At 30.5% G+C, this 18,282-nt stretch overlaps 2 protein-coding genes across 2 annotated transcripts in view; one reads left to right on the top strand and one right to left on the bottom strand.

The window, feature by feature from the left end:
- Positions 1–8,725, top strand: part of LOC118183391 (uncharacterized) — a 72,675-nt gene extending 63,950 nt beyond the window's left edge. The window contains exons 12-13 of the mRNA XM_035352905.2: positions 1,085–1,179; positions 1,640–8,725. Of these exons, the coding sequence (XP_035208796.1) occupies positions 1,085–1,179; positions 1,640–1,731 (187 nt within the window). The 3' untranslated portion in view covers positions 1,732–8,725. The remainder of the gene's footprint in view (positions 1–1,084; positions 1,180–1,639) is intronic.
- A 2,771-nt stretch (positions 8,726–11,496) lies between these two features.
- Positions 11,497–18,282, bottom strand: part of LOC118183392 (uncharacterized) — a 74,745-nt gene continuing 67,959 nt past the window's right edge. The window contains exon 3 of the mRNA XM_035352906.2: positions 11,497–13,815. Within this exon, the coding sequence (XP_035208797.1) occupies positions 13,600–13,815 (216 nt within the window). The 3' untranslated portion in view covers positions 11,497–13,599. The remainder of the gene's footprint in view (positions 13,816–18,282) is intronic.

Here is an 18,282-nt window from a genome sequence, read left to right as displayed (position 1 = left end):
GCTATTTTCAGTGAATTCTATTTTGCTCTGCAAATTTTCTGCTTTTGTTGTTACCTTAAATCTTTTGGTTTAGAACAAGGGTTAACAATGTAGTACCGGCAAAACAATGTTAGTAAAATTGTAAGTCATAGTAAAAATTCATACATGAACTGTACTGTTTCCAACCATTGCTCACTACGCTTTATATCTATAACCTTTGTTTGTATTTAAACTTGTTATTTCTTGAATTTGTATTTCAAGCTGTAAGCAACATACAAATTCTTCTCTTCAAATTATAAGATTACAAAAAGATACAATTATTGCTTTTGTAGTGATTGGTATTAAGAAAATAATTTACTTTTTTTATTCTTGTGCTTCAACAACTTATTTCAGTTGCACAACTAAACACTTTGCACTTTTTTTGCTTGGCTAGCAACATTTATGAACAGTTTTGCAGTAACAAGACTGAACGTTGCGATTTTCACAATCCACATAAGTGAATACTGTTTTGATATATATTTATTTAAATATTCATTCTTATGATAATTTTAACTGCCCTACAGCACCTGCCATGCTTGCCAAAGTCCCATATTTCTGAATTATGCCTTGCTCATAAAAAAGGTTGCCGAACCCTGCTTTAGAAATCACTAGACCAAGTTGAAAAGGCATAACTTAAGTGTGTGTGTTCAGTAATCACAATGAAAGAAGCTGTGATTCAGTTAGGAATCATGAGTAAAAAAGGAACAGGAGGGAAAAAATGTAATGCTACTTAGTTTCATACTTTGGTATGCTTGATCTTAATTTTTGCCGATGCACCCGGTGTGTGGCCTTTGAAACTGGCGTAACAAATCAAGACACGTGTTTCAGTACTACTGCTTTGTCAATGAACTAAAAGAAAGAGCTCTTTCAAAATTAGATCGCTAGAAAATTTTATGTATATTTTGTAGTTTTTAATGTCAGTTACATTTTGCATGTGCTGATTGATTAATTGGTATTGTGTGTGAACGTATGAGTAAATATAGCATGGGATGAATTTTTTACAGGCTTTAGTTAATGTTAGTAATACCAAGTTTTTTAAATTTATCTTTATTTGATGTATTATTAGATATCGGAGGTACCCTGACCATCATATGTACCTTGGGGAAGTATATTCACATAAAGGTGATATTCAAGATATGGATTTATCCCCATATGATGAATGTATCCTTATATTTTTGTATTTTTCCCATAATCAGATGTATTTGCATATTATAAATACTGCTTAACTAAGCATTTTCAGCAGTTAAAGTTTACATTGCATTATATCTTGATGAAGTTAGCAGAAATTGACCTGGTTTCTTTACTTATTTATTAATATATAATGGTGCTAGAGAAGCATTTATTCATTATCACATGATGCAGAAAAAGCATTTATTTTGCTTTTGAAGCCACTCTGAAATTTCCCCTTTCCCATCCATTTGAATTTTTTTCAGTTTGCAGAAATTACACTGAATTTTATTTGATTTGTTTTCTGTTGTCAATTTGTCTTGGTTTCTAATTACCAAATTAAAAGAAGTCTGATTATTATTTTGAACTTAAGCAGGCTTTCAAGTTCATTAATTTTCAGATTATTTTATGATTAGTTATTTTATTCCAAAATTACACCTTAACATATAACAAGTTTTAATCACAGCTTCCAAAGACAGATCAGTTGGAATTCTTCGATTAGGAGCACCCAATCATGGATGGACTGAGTACAGTGAGTTGACCTGATGTGTTAACTGAATTTTAGAACCTATACATTTGTAAGTTTTTAATATCACAAGGAAGTTCAATGTCAAGCCTCTGTAAAGAATCATTGGATGAGGAATAGGGTAAAACTCATTCAAGAATTCTGTGACATCTACAGTACAGATATGCAGATTTTTTTTATTAAGGCAATTTAAATGACTCATTTCTGTATGAATTTCCAAGGAAGAATACATTTCCCACGCTTTGTTACTTTCATTCAAAGCATAGTGTGTTGTCCGTTAAGCTGAGCAACTTTGATCTATCAAGACAGCATACAGGTCTCCTTTTTATCAGGACGTATGTGATTAAGTGGAATATTTTGTCTTCTTTTATTTCAGCAAAAATATGTTACATGAGAAATATATTTTACATATTTTGTGTTATATTACAACCATCTCTTTAATTACATGCTTTGTCAAATAAAGTATTTTGTATATGAAAAGTTGTCAACGAATTACTAATGTAAAGTATTTGTGGAAAACGATTACATTTTGAAGTTGGATGTATTCATTTTCTCTAACAGGCAGTGCAAATATCTGTGATATATGCCTTTGTGAAATGATTATGATTAAAGAAGCTGACATTTTATCAAAGAAATTCAAACCTCGTTTTAGGAAGCATTTTACTTCAAAGTTTCTATTATACAGGAATTCTGAACAAAGCATGACTTCTGTTTCTGGAATAGGAAATCTTGGCAAAAGTATGCTAAATTTCAATTTAATATATACTGTCTTGGGGGAAGTTATGTCAAAGTTTTGTATTTATAAAACAGGAAATCCCATTATAAAATATGGTCCACAAATGGTCAAGTGGATGTGAATGCTGGTATTTTAACCATCATTAAAATCCTTTCAAATAGGCTGGCTGCATGGGCATTTTCATGGTTTTCCCCCATGTGTCATGTGAATACAAGCCAGTTTTCTTCAAAGGTTCTTTATGAATAGATCCTTCCCCTAGGTTGGCTTTACTGTGGCAAAATCCAATCCATTTTCATAATGAAAATTTATCAATTCCAGGAAAAATAAAACATTGCTGTGTATGTAAAAACTGACTGAGAAAATTTCATTGCAGTGAGTATATTGATCACAAATGATCCAAATGTAATATAATTTGCATCCATAGCCTTTGATAGTTCTTCAGTTGAGTAGTAATTTGTATGCGTTGGGTTAAGTCAACAAGTGCTTTTGTCAACACGTGCACATGCGTGGTTTAGATAAGTTAACACTTAAAACTTCTAAATTATTTTTACAGGTGAGCTTTTCCAAGTGCTTTGTTATAGAACTGTGTATCCCAGAATATTCAATAGGAGAGTTTTAGCTATTAATATAGAAAAAAAGTAGCAATTAATTATCATGTGTCGTTGAAAACAACAGTAAAAGGTTTTATGTGAAATAATTTAGACCGTTTCCTTTGTGCTTTTAAAGGAAATACATGAAAATGATGAATAGTAACAATACTGGTTGTTATATAATGGTTATTAATTAAGGTTATTAATTAATTAATGTTAATTAATTAAGTGCTGGATTTCTCTTAAATATTCTTTTAATTGAGATTGTGTAATTTGATTTCAGTCTCTGGGATATTCATTCTTGTCAAATAGTCAACTTACTATCATTATTCTGAGCAGTTTTGAAATCCAATGTATATCAAAGTAAGAAAAGCATAGTAAACAATTTCTACTACACTGTTGATTTTTGGTTATTTGAACCTAACTTAGAATAATGTTTTGTTTTATAAAGATTATAAATATTTACATTAGTTTATTGTAGTTTTCGGTTTATAATTCTTTGTTTTAGGATTTAGGAAATAAAACATGTAATCATGATATTCTGATGGATCAGTATGTAATGTTATTGTCAAGTAAAAAATAGAGAGTATTATATGCTGTTATGGTATGCAAATTTAAACTGGAAAATGCATTATTTAAATTATTTTCTATATTCTTGTTTGCATTATACATTTCCCAAATTTAAAACTAGCTCATTGTTAAAAATCCCCTTTTCTTCCATTAGTAATAGTGTTTTATTCTCGGAATGTTAATAATGATGTGAACATCTGATAATTATTTGATATTAAATATAATAGATTCCTGCTTTCATCTTTTATGCTGAAACCAATTAACTCATTTTTTTATATCATTCTTATGTCATGACGTATTTATAACATTTTAATTTGATCTCCTAAATTGTTAAAATGTTAAAATATGCATTAGTTATAATCTCATTCTAAAGAATTATTACAATTACCCATTCACATATCTACATGGAAAAGTATACACACTTACTTTTTAACATCTAATATTAATGAGAATTAAAGAAATACTACTTTAATCTTGGTAAATATAATCATGGTAACTAAATAAAATTAATAAATTACAGTAACTATTTTTACAACTATTCATAACACCCATATATAAATTAAAGTTAATTTCTTCACGTTAGAATTTAAGTATTATTTACAAAAAATTTTTCATCATTAATTAGCATGAAAATTTTAGTTTTAATATAACGGTAGAATGGTCTTTCCAAACATAATAAACAGGCGTTATCTTTCTCCTTTCTTTTATTGAAGTGGTAGTCAAACCAGTTAGCGGTATCTTTTCCATAAGTAAAATTTTATGATAAAATATCAGATTTCCTAGTTTTATTTTTGTATCTGATTTTTGCAGGGCTTGATATTGCTAATCTAGTCCTTTTGCTAATTTTTAGAATTTATTATATATATAGCTGTTGAATTTTTGATTCAATAATTTTTTAAGCTTACTAAGGATATTCACATATTAGGGTTTGTGCAAGTTTTACATCTAATAAGGGGGCCTTTTTGTAATTTCTAATTGGTTATTGATATATTATTATCGTAGTTGGTAAGGAATTATTTCTCTTCTCAATTAAAAGTGCCAAAACAACTCTTATCGTTGTTGTGGGTGGCTTTATTTTTTCCATTTAATATTTTAAGTACATTTGTGATTACTTTTACAATGATAGCTTGATTGTGGTAATAATTACATTGTGGTCTTTGTTTTTTTTTTTTTTTTTCTGTGAATTTTTTACAGTCTGCTAATCTATGATGTTTAGCAGCTGTAAAAAATTAGTAAATTTTTTAACAGTTTAATATTTATTTTTGTGTCATGTGTATTATAAATCCATAACTTATATCCATCATTCCATTTGTTTCTGTTTTCAAAACTATCAGTTCCCAGTTTTTTCTGTAAATTTGCTCATATTTCATATGAAAAGGTACTGAATGTATTTAGTATTTGAAACCTGTTGATAGCCATAGATGTTAGAGGTATTTTTCATTTAGTTTGCAATTCAACTTGCTAAAAGTTATATATTCATTATATAGTAATTTTTGGCATAAAAATGGAAGTTATGTAAGTATGTTTGAATTTGCACTTTTGTTTCAGCAATTATCTTAAAGCATTCTAGTGCCAGAGCAAGCATGATGTTTTAATGAAAAATGCTCAATTTTATTACGTTATGTTATGAAAAATGGGCAGTTACTACAGGTTTTCTTTAAATTGTCATTAGCAGGTAGTTTTGATAAGTAGTGACATCATTTTTATTGTGATAAATGTGTGTGTAGACGGATTCCACACAACCATTTTATTGATATCAGCCTATCTTGTGGAATTTAGCTTTTAAAAGTTTTCTGTGACATCATGAAATAATTTTAGTAAGATCACCGTTTGTATTAAATTACTCATTGATGCATTCATAAAATATAAACATAGGTGTTCTTACAGTATCTGACTAATCTCTCCTCAGAATTTCTGTATTTTAGTAACTGTGCATATTCTTTGCTTGATGCAACCTACTGAATTAAAGTGGCTTTATTAGCAGATATGCACTGCTTTTATAGTTTGTATTTAAGTTTTGTGTATTTGTTTTAAGTAATTAATGTGTAAAATGCCCAAAATTTTAGTATATTTTAATAATGAACTTACCGATGCCCTCCCTGTTATCCAAATCTGTATGGAATAGTGATTGTGTGTATACATACATGTGTGTGCTTGTCTGAATTGCATTTTGGGAAGATGCCTCTCGTATAAAATCAGACATTTATTTTGAAACCTGCCATAAAAATAAAAGGCACCCCAAAGCATTAAATTATATCATTGAATATGGGGAAGAAAATATTTTTTCAAAATATAAACTATCACCAGCAATTGACTTTAGCATTTATGTTGGCAACAGTGGAGTAATATTTAATTGAATGTATTTAATATTCATTGAAAGCCTCCAAGTGCGAGTAGTCATGCAGTACTTACTTAGTATTATACGAGGCCCTTTTTGAATTGAACAAAATGTGATGAACATACAATGGACTCTACATTGTCAGTTCAAGTCACCTTATGGAGATGTTAAGCCATACTGTCGTAATAGCCACTCATTATTGCCTAGACATTTTAAGTTCTTGTTTATAAGAAGTTGGGGGTCACAATTATTAAATGGTTAGATAGTGACTTGCACTGTCTATTGTTGGTGGTAATTCATACTGTGAGTATTCTCAGGATACTTACGATGCCATGATTGATGAATTTATAGATTGCTTAAATTTGAGTGACTGAATGCGGTATTAGTTTGCTGTGTCATTCCATGTTTAAAATCTGATGATTACATCAGTTTGCCATGATCATGTTAGAAGCTATTTGGTACATCATTACTGCTGATAATTGAATAATATGCACTATCTTATGACTTTTAGCATTTGTGTATATTGTCTTTTATGCAAAGAATTTATATCAAGGTAATGCTGAGTGAAATTATGTAATCATAGCATTAATCATGCTTTCATTTTTTAATAAATGTTTATAAATAAACATTTATTAAAAATAACACAAATAATTTTCATTATTACTAATTTGTGTCTTATATGCCATAGATATGCTTTCTTAAGTTTACTGAACTGTTATTTTTTTACTTTATTTTCATAATTACGAATTTTGTTTTCAACTCTGAAATACTTTATTTATATAAATCCTGTTTTCATTGAAATAAAATTTATGCCTTCAGATTGTTATTAGTTAATATTTTATGTAGTTCTTATTATATTAAGATTTATAAATAACATTTGCATATTTAGCAGAATATTTTTATGATTGTATTGCTTTGTTTTCCTGATCTTTCATTATTAGGCATACTATTTGTGTGACTTTGGAACAGTATCGCAGAGAATTGTGATTAAAATGATTGCATGTATGTTATTATTTTCATTTAGAATATATTATGAAATGGTAATATTAATTCAACCTATAAACTATAAATGTTTCGTGGTTGCAAAATTAGAACTTAGATTGCATTGCTACAAAATCTGATCTCAACAGTAGTATAACATAATTAATACTAAATGATGCATTATATGATATGGTTCAGCAGGTATGCTTTTGAGCACTGTTTTGTTATATGATTATAGTCATTATTTTGTTTTAATGAGATGATGTACTTATAAAGACAAATAACATAAATCAAAGAAATATGTCAGAAAATTGCTAATCTCATCAAAAATGCTAGTTTTATTGAATTGTTTTGAAGCTTGTTATAGGAAACAGGTTTTTGTTGCAATATTAATACCTTGCCATACAAATCAAGTTGATGTGCTTAAAATTGTAGAAATAAAACTTTGGAGTAATATACACAGGGTGTTTCAGCAAATAGGTTACACACTTTCAGTAGAGTACACCTAGATGATGGAAAATCACGTAACAGTGCCTGGTTCAAAACACATTATTGGTGCAGTTGTGATGCCACAAAAAAGGAAGAACATGAACACTGCGGCAAAACATGTTTTATTATGATTAGTATAGCAGAAGTCAACAAATAAGAACAAAAACAGAACCCAATTGTCATTAAAGAAGGTGTTCAAAATTACGACCTTGGACTGTCATGCAAGCCTCACAAATCTCCAGTGCATGAAAGATCTGAATTATGCATGGAAAATGCATGATGCACGGTTCTTGCATTACAGTGCAGGTAATAATTTCAAACTCCTCTCTGATGACAATTGTCTTTGTTCTTATTTCTTAGTTTCCACTGCTGCACTAAGCATAATAATTATTCTCACTCTTTTTGTGTCCTTCCTTTCTTGTGTTTTGTGTTGTCACTACCTCAACCAGGAAAGTGTTTCTGATCGTGCATTGTTATGTGTTTTTCCATCTAGGTTCCGTCATCTTTCCTGAAAATTCATAACTGATTTGCTGAAACACCCTGTGTGTATATATGCTTGCTTTATAGTCTAAACTCATTTTTAAGTGTGACCATAATTTCCTGGCATCTAGGAAGTACCAAAAATTTGTCTTGACATTAACAATAATTGATGCATTCTAACCATCACTGCATGCTCCAGGATTAATATTGGCAATATTCTATAACCATCATCAGTCAGAACTTTCAGTTTGTAAACTGTGCTTATACAATACCAATTTTTCATTTACAAATTTTAAATTTTCCGATTGATTTAGTTTAAAAGTGTCTTCAATACTATATATAAGATTATCATTTACTGTATGTGGAAATGAGTAAAATTTCAGTTTATTTCTGATTCAAATATATAATTTTGAAGTTCAAACAAATCGATTGTGAAAGAAATGAAATATTTAAATGTTGGAAATATACTGTAATATTGCATATTTTCAGTTTAAAAAGCTTCACTATAAGTAACTGAATACTAAGGCTATATTATTCAAAATTTATTTTCCATAAATATTTGAAAATTATGAAGCAGAAGGTAAGTGTCCCACAAACTATATTATATGCATTTCTTATTAATTGAGGTTTGTGTCTGACAATTTGGGAAGTTATTCGTTGTTGTGCATGTATATGCATAAACATGTGTATTATATATATTAATACACATACATACGTATACAGATGTCTTAATAAAAATTTCATCTCTTTCACTTTATATACATTTTGGAAAGCTTATGTTTATTGTATATGTGTTTAGATATGTCAAAATAAAGTGATTTATTTGTAAATATCTTGAATTTATTCCATGTGTGATCTATTTATGATGATAATTTTTGGTTGTAATGAAAGTTTTCTGCCAAAAAATGTTCTTAATAAAGTTTAAAAAAAAGCAGTACCTTTAGTGCAGGTAGTAATCATCATGCAAATGTATGATTTTCTGCCAGTGTTTTGGTAGTTTTTCAAAGCCTTTGTCCCAGAAACTTGGTGGCCACGAGTCCAAAAACAGATCAACCTTCATTTTGGAAATCCTATGCAGAATCGAAGATAGCACCAGCAAGATGTAGCTGTAGGTGTGAAAAAAAGTTAAAGTGCATACAGAGTCCAGCCAGTGAATTCAGATATACGTGTTCTTGCATTATCTTGATGGAACATTACCTTTTTGAGCTGGAACTTAGTTCGATGTTTGTCATTGATAGCAGCATTGGCACAGACTAGCATCTCAATACACCTTACTGTCGAGGATTTTACCTTTTTCCAGATACTTTTTCTGGATAATATGGCAATCCCACCAGATGTAAAGCATGATCTTTTTGTTAGTGAAACTGCACTTTGCGAGGATGCCAACAGGCTCACTGGGGGCAGGCCAATTGACTTTCATGCCTGTGTTGTTGAATTAAATCCACTTTTCATCACAAGTGATAATCCGGTCAAGAAATAGCATCCTTGCATTGATATTCGAGCAGATTAGTGCAGGCTCAAATACGTATATTCTCATCTGCTTGAGTAAGCTCCTGCAGCATGCAGCAATTGAACTTGTACATCGAGTGTATGTAATACATAGTGTGATAAATGGACATGGCACTTATGTCTAACATCTTAGCAAGCTCTTGAGTGGTTGCTTACTTATCTTCTCCCACAAGTTCTTGCAGGCAGGCCTTATCGACATCAGTAGGCTGGCAGGAGCGCTGTGCTTCTTGATTTTCATATTCCTGGTTTTTGAACTTTCGGTACCAAGCCTTCACAGTATCATATGATACAACATTAGTACCTAAAGCTGTTCACGATTTGGTAACATTCTGTTGCTGACGTTTTTGCAACAGAACCAGAAGTAAATGATGGTTCTAATCTGGTGGCATGTGTTCTATTTCAAACACCTTGCACTTAATGGTAACAATAATTTTTATACAAATTTCATAAAACGTTTTAAAACAAATATCTTCCTTTCAAATGCGAAGAGTCTTTTGGCAAAATATGATTAAACACGCCACCACGAACTGTTTGCACAGATGACATTTGCGATGACGGAAGCTTTCTTTAAAACACAATATTTTGCATTGGAAGTATACATGTTATGCTAAAAGTTGTGAAATCATGGTGCAGTTACTTGACCTATTGGGGGCACCCATAGCTTGTTCTAGTAACTTGACATGGCAATATGGCAATGACTTCACAGTATAGTGAGCCTCCTGGAGAGACATTGATCCATGTTGTTTGGCTAATTTTTCATAGTTACTTTCTTATGGTAGATGCTAAATCAATACAAATAGACCACTAAGTTCATATCTATAAACTTGGTGTTCAGGTCATTTGATGGACTTCTTTGGCATGCTCTTAAAAACAAATCCCGGCAGACGACATTGTGTGAGACAGAAAGGTCCTTAAGTATTCAAAAAAGACAGCACTTAAAAAAATTACTATTGCTGGTTTTACCATGGAAGCCTGGTAGAGCTAAACCAAAACTGACAGTGAGGGAAGGAATGAAGAAAATGTTGGCGTAAATGTATCAGGAGGTGCCAAAATCTTTTAAGTGTTTACAGCCTCTAAAAGTATCAATCTAACTTGCATCATGGCTGAATCAAAATACAATTTGCCCTGATCGAGAAGGTGTTTTTCAACATCTTGTGACGCGGAGATAAAAGTTTACAAAAGGTTCCAAGAATAGTGAGTAATATCTTCTAATAGTCCTTGAAATTTGCTGAACAAGATTCTAACCGAGCACTTTTGATTTAATTTGATTATTACTAGCAGCTTGACGCTAATTACATATTTATGAATACTATAGAGTTTTCTATTGCAGTCATGATATCAATGACTTTTACTAACATCTCATTGAATCCATGCCTCACCAGGTGAGATATTTTAAAGCTGCGAGTGGAGTAGCCACTTTCATATTAGTTATATCTGGGCTGGTCGATTCCATTATACTACATACCTCACCGTGTTTGCATCAATTATTAGACATTGAATGGGTAAATTTTAAATTATAGTATTTAGAATTATAAATTTTAACCATTCCCAGCATTTTTAAGGATTTAGTTTAACAAGTTGCTGTTAAAAAACTTTAAACCTTTTTCCTTGCTTGAGCACTCTAGTCCAGAAGTTCCGAAAGTATGGTGCATAAAAGAGCTTTGGGAGATGAGTAATTTTTACCAAGTCGCGAAAACTTCTAAAGCTTTCAATCTGTTATGTAATTATATATATTTACATACAATTATTGATAGTAAAAGCACATAATTATATATAAATTTAGTAAAAATAATTCACACCAATTTTTCAAAATACAGGCCGAAAAATGTATTCAGTATAATATGTGCAATTTAAAATAATACATATATTTAAAAATTTAAAAAAATGGAAGACAATCAGTTAAAAGTTAATTGCACAGAGTATAAACAGTATTCAATAATTTACAGAAATATGTATTTTTCATTAATACAAGTACTGAAGAAGATTGTATAAAACTCAACAAACGTAGTATTAATTTTTGAGAAGTTGCTTGTTATACTTACTCAAACTAATCTCTTGTCAAAGTGTAATAATGATGCTATTTTAAAAACTATTCTTTGCAATTTATAATCCATTTTATTTCAATTAACATGTTGAAATACATAGTTTCTAAATTTAAATGTCTACATGACAGAAGTGTAGTTAAGGTTTTCAGCGCCCAGGGACAACTGAAGATTTTGTGCCCCCTTTCTGTGTGCCAAGAATGGAAAACATTTCATTCTAAAATTTGATAACATCAATTTGGCGCCACCTCGAAAGCTGCCCCCGGGTACAGACGTCTCACCTTGCCCCACCATGCCACTGTTACATGATAAAACTTTGTAATCAAAATAAAATTAAATTTATTTATTATTTAAAATTAAATTAATGTTTAAAATTGCTTAAATCCAAAACAGAGGCAATGCTATGGGGAAAAAATTAAATTATCATTTCATTGATCTATTTGCTTTCAAAGGACAACATTCCAATCAAAAGCATAAATGTATCTTAGTAATAGTTTAACTAAAGTGATTTTTTAGTTTGATTAGATAAATCCTTTATCGGAAGCTATATTATAGTCATAAACAATAACAATATAAGTATATCACATTTAGGGACATGCAATGAAATTTTAATGATAGACAGAATTAGATAGTAATATGATTAATCTTAAAAAAATGATTTGTAACTAAACAATTTGAAGTTATTAAATAGAAACTTTTAAAACTTCATGCAGAATGAATTTAAAATCAAACAACGATTTTAAGTGTAAGGATATAATGTGTTTCATGATAATATAATAGATTTACACATTATGATGTACATCATAGATTCAAAAAGCTTATTAGTAAAAGTCTACATAAAAATTCTAACTAAAATTGTTTATAGCTTTCTAGTTATAAAAAAATGTTTCAAATGACGCAGATATTCACATATAGGTATTTTTAATTTTAAAAATTACGAAATGTAACTTTTTACATGGCACCCAGATTCTTGTAGTTATATTAAGTGAAAGCTTGTACTCCTTATAGAAAAGTTGGACTTGTTTACAACAAAAATTGATTGAGATATTTAATTTAAAATTTCTTATATTTTCAGCTTGCCAGAAGGGATTAAAAATTAGAATAAGTAGAGGTTTTTTTTTTTTTTTTTTTCTCTTTAAATGTCATAACATGATATTCTTTTGTGATTTAGTAGAATGTAGCATTTTTTAATTTACAGTTTAATTCTTTATTACAAATTTAAATATGGTAACATCAAAAGAATTTTTGCACAAGTGATTTATAAGATTTCAGTTATAATCTCATGCAGTTTTATTGCTAACTGACATACAAAAAGTTATTAAACTAGAAATACTTTTGCTTTCTAATTTATGCAAAACATATCACATATTAGGTTATGTGCCAATACTAAAGCCTATTATTATTTTCTGGAAAATGAATTTTATAAGATTTTGTGAATGTTTTGGAAAAAAAAAATGTTTATCAAGGTTTTTAAACCAATTTGCATAGCAGTGAAAATTGTCTTAACAAGCATTTAATCCATTAACATCAGAAATTATCTTTTCCGAAACTGCTATCTTTAATTTTTATTTACATACAAATGCATATATTTTGCTCTTCAAACAATGTATTGTTCTTGAATAGGATCTGAAAGTAAAATTAACTATCTCGGCCAATTTTTGGCTTATGGAGGACAAACACTTTGTGTTTTATTTTTCAGAATAAGTAAGTTTTCACTAACTTAAAAAAGTCTGGGAGCAATATAAAAAAATGGGTTTTGTAATTTTTATAAAATTTATTTTATAAATCTAAAAATGTAAATATGTGCGTCATTCGAAACATTTCTGTAACTATGACAAACGTTTCCCAAGATAAAAAAAGCACAAAGACTTTTGTGGAGATGGTGTATAAACATTTTTACGTAAGTGAAAAAGTTAATTTCAGAAACTTGCAGATCTTAAAAAAAGATAAAAAGAAGATTATTTTTCTCTGTTTAGACTGAGGTATGCAGCACTTAATTTGATCGCTCGTCTTTAATCACACTGTAACTAAATTTGCAAAGTTCGAAACCAAACAGCATAAAGAATATTATGATTTTTGAAGGATGGAAGAGAGAAAAAATGGAACCTTGTTGTAAAGTCATTTATGAAAATACAAACAGTGACTAAAAGGTGCTATTCTTGCTGAACCCTGTAAGTAGGGAAAAACGCTGTCAAGTTGACGTTTCCTGGTGGTGCCATGTAGGTTGCTTCTCCACGTCTGATGACATACTGCTCTTCAGGAACTGCGTATACTATGCCGTCAGTTTCAGGTAAAGATACTACGGTTACTTTATCTCCAGTTCCTGCGGCTTCTTGAATGTGTGTTCGAGCTTCAGGTAAATGTAGAGCCTGCAGAAATACGAAAAAGGAACAATTATCTCATAATCATACATTATTATCGCTCAATCATCTGTTAATATATATAATTCACGTTAAATAAAGTAATTATTGGTTATTCTTCAGTCAAATAAAGTAAGTCATACATAATTATGATTCTTAATATTATTAAATGTTAAGTTGATATGCATGATTTCACGAAGTCAAACTTAAGCCATTTTGGATTATAGTTGATCACACAAAAATAAAGCTAAAAAGGTCATCCCTTGGAACCGTAGAACGAAAATTTTCAGTTTTTCTATGATACGAAAGAAAGTAAGTATTTTGAGTAAAGTTGTTTGGTGAATGAAACAGCTTTCGTTTTTAGATAGTACGTTGCATCTGGAAAATCCTTGCGGAAGCCAAAATGTTTTACTTATTGCTAATATTTTACATTGTGAGTATGTTGGTTAATTAGAAGTTGATGGCTATTGCCTACTGCAGTGATGATTTCTTCCATGATTCTTTACAGAAACTAGCTCATATTTGTGTCATACCGAGAGAAAATGAAGAAAAATCTTTTTGCCTAGTCCGTTCAAATGCGAGATGAAATTATATATATATATGTATTCCTATCTTATTTATTTAAATCTATGTGTCATTTTTAAAACTGCAAAAAATGAGCAGTTTACGAAATATAAATATTAGCTTTCATACTTACAGTTAAAATAGGATTAAACTTAAAATCCCGTTTATCGGAGCTAAATGGAGTATAGACATTTCAGTTAATTCAGTTACCTTTTAGAATAATAAATGCCAAGATTTGTTATTGTTAAAAATTCCTTTTCAACATTTTTTTTTTTTTTTTTTTTTTAAGAATAAACTTCAAAACTTACATTTTACAATTATTATTTACTTAAATCAAATAAAGGAAATAATGCTCATCTTTAGATTATTACAGCAAAAAACATGTATGTTTAGCTAATCAAAAACATGCGTATATTTTCGAAGCCAAGTTGCCTAAGGTATAATTAAAGCAAGATAAATAAATTAATTTGTACGGGAAGACTCAGATAAGCGGTATTTTGTCAATTTTTCTTCTGTCGTCTTGGATAAAAAAACTACTCTGTTCTTCAAAGAATGATAATTCTCTTGGCATGTATTGCAAGATTTGATTTTTAAAAATACATATAATTTATCGAAATCTTTGTTGCTTCTATTTTTTGCAGTTTAGTATGATGCACACTTTGACACAATTTTTAGTATAATAGTATATAACGAACACTTTTAATTGACATCATCGATGAAAGTATTGGGATTTGCTGCAAATAGAATGGCCGTTGACATCAGGTTTTTACAATTTCCAAAAAACAAGCGATACCAGTAGTGTTTCGCTCAACGATCTTTGAACTACAGACTTCAAGTCAGTAACAGAACGCAATCAATTCGGACTACTATGCCGAGTTCAAATTAGGAAATTCTGGGTAATTTAGTTTGCAACCACCTTGGCGTAATTTGGCGATTTGTTTAAGAATAATGGTAATTTCTAATCAGAGACAGTTACTTATTCCATATCATCCATACTATTATGTGCATAGTTTATTCGATATTTATTATGGAAAGCAATTTATAAAACTACTTACAAATGGTGTCTCCCACGTGTAGTCATTCCAGTCTTATCGGTCGTTTCTCTTTCAAGCAAAATATAACACTCGATAATTTACTCCAACAGAATATAAATTTGACATCTGTAGTAAATGGCAAGCTATTCTTGACTATATTATTCCTGCAAAGTTTCACTTCCTTCGCAGGCAAATTGCACAAGCGTATATTTCAAAATTCAGCTGAAAACCAAAAATATCGCATTGTGCCATTAAAGCTTCTAATACAACCTAAACAGCATGTACGAAAATTGCGACGTTGCTCATTTAATTTTACAATTATCGATATGGTTACCTAAAAATTGTTATGTGCATGTTTTCTACAGTGTGGGGACTTCTACCAAGGTGTTTGCGATAATACCAAAGTTCCAGTTCTGCCAGGGGGGGCTACAGTAAGAAACATCAATAAAAGCACTGGGTGGAGAGGGAACTAATGAAAGATCCACTCGCCGTTGGTTTGGAAATTACGTTCAGGAGACTTGAGGCTACTAAACGAACCCTGTGATCAATGTCTTTCCTCCATTGATTCCAACAAATTAAGGGATTTATTCGAATCAGATCCACGACAAACTCTACGTGAGATAATCCAGTCACTACATATACGCTTTTAAACTTTTTCATGGCAAATGACAATAAAAGGGCAAAATAAGGAAGTTTGGGAGATGAAAAACAAAGTATGGTGCTTGGTAGTTTACTTTCCTCTCTTAAGAATAATGCAAGAAAGGTTCCTACAACAAACTGTGACAATAGATGAGAAAGGGATATTCTACGACAGATTTGCACATTACGCCAACAAAGGTTGGGAGTAAAAGACTATCCAGAAAGGACTCGTAGGCACCTTTGCCTACAAAGAAGATATTTGCTATATGTTGCTGGTGTTATTTACTATTCATTCCTTTCACGAAGTAAAATGATAAATGCAATCCAATATTGTACAGATATACGGCAAATGCACGAAAAATTGTACCTTAACCAATTAAAGAAGAAAGATAATCTGTGACTTAGAAAGTTATTACTTTAGACAACGCCCAACCACATGCGGCAGTGTTAACCATGCAGCAAATTAACAATTTCTGATAAGAAATTGTGTCTCATTCTCCACACTTTCCTGACTTTTCCTTAAACCTTTATCATTTTTTCTAGCATTTGAACCATTTACTTGTTCAATAAATGCTTTGGAAATGAGGCATCAATTTATCCAGCAGTGGAGAAATTCATCACTTCAAGCGGCATTGATTTTTACAAATGTGGTGATAAATGACCTTACCATACGTTAACAACAATACATTGATATTCCTGAAGATTGCATTGATTAAATACATATTGTTCTTGTTCTTTTTTTTCCCCAAGCAATCCTTAAAATCTGCCACTTGGTTTACAAAAACTTAATAGATACTCGAAATCATTTTTAGTTTATGCAATAAAAAGCATTAACTTTTGAGAAATTAGAAAATAAAAAATACTTAATCTAAAAAACAGAAACTAACTCCTCTTATCGATTCAGTCCAAGTTTACTTCACCAACTTCGATGAAGAGGGATTTTCGCTAAACAAAATTCGGCGTAAATTGAAATAATAAACATAATTCTCTTTTCCCTCCTAACTTAAGGTAATTTAAACTAAGGTAATTAAACGTATTACTGCATTTAAGAAATTATTCAAGTGATTCCTTCTTGTGGAATTGCTTTGACTAAAAAAAAAAACTTAAAATAAATAGCAATCTGAAGGGTTCAGATTACATTCAAAAAAGAGTTTACCCTAAAAAATTTAGAGTTATAAAATTCTTAATTAAGCAAAAAATATAAAAAATCAAACATTAAAAAAGTGCAAGGTGACCTTCACTATTAAGATTCTTATTTACCACACGAAACAACATTAAGCGAAACAGGTACTATAAACCTCTTAGTTCAAGAAATTCAAGATGCTAAATGTAAAATCTTGCACGTAAAATGAAATATTCAAAATAAGAATACAAAACTGTAGCGAAAAGAATTTGTAATGGTATCGCTCTAACATACAACACCACGGATTTTTGCAGTTATTTCATAATGAAAGCAGTTAATTTTTCAAGAAATAAGTGAGCACTTTTTTCACACTGGATCGTAATGTTTAAGCTCGAGGCTTGCAACAAATATTTCTCACAATTAAAGCGCTTTTTTTACCCGGACATGGTCGGTTTGGTTTATTTAATTACGGCAAAGTACACTACGGCTATCTGCCTAAGGAGAGGGATGCCTTCATGGAGGACTTTCTAAGGGAAACTGGCTCGTATACACGTTATACAGGGGGAAAACCACGAAAACGCCCATCCAGCCAGCCCGTTCGTGGGATTTGAACCTCGGACCGAACTACTAGTGTTCAGTGACTTTACTGCTCGGCCGCTGGTGGGCCTTACCAGGACATGGATTTGCTTAGTTAAAACAATAATACTTTCCTTTGAGATTTTAATAAGTTTTTTCATATTTTGAAATCGCAGTATACTGAAGAAAGTGAACTAAGTGGTAAACTGGTCGGTTTTTGTAGACTCATTATTCCTATGTATGAAATTTAGTTGATTATTCTAACATTACAGAACAGTTTGTTGGAACTGCAGGTATGTATTACGGCATTACGACAAATTTCTTGCACTTATTAAATGTGCCGCATAATAACCAATATATGCAGATATTTTTAACAAAAATAAAATCAGTATCAGTTGTTTTCCTATAGCTGATATGATGCATGAGTTCAGTTGATTAATTTAGGGAACCTGATACAAATTACGCTGGTGGTATTTTAGAATGATCACGCCCGTATTCCCTTAATGTCATTTTAGTTCCCAAAACGAATCCTGTGTCTTA

Source organism: Stegodyphus dumicola, chromosome X1 (genome assembly GCF_044657685.1).
Source record: "Stegodyphus dumicola isolate Sdum_Otavi_A_Nest chromosome X1, ASM4465768v1".
Taxonomy (NCBI): Eukaryota; Metazoa; Arthropoda; class Arachnida; order Araneae; family Eresidae; genus Stegodyphus; species Stegodyphus dumicola.
This window is presented reverse-complemented; position numbering and strand designations above follow the sequence as displayed.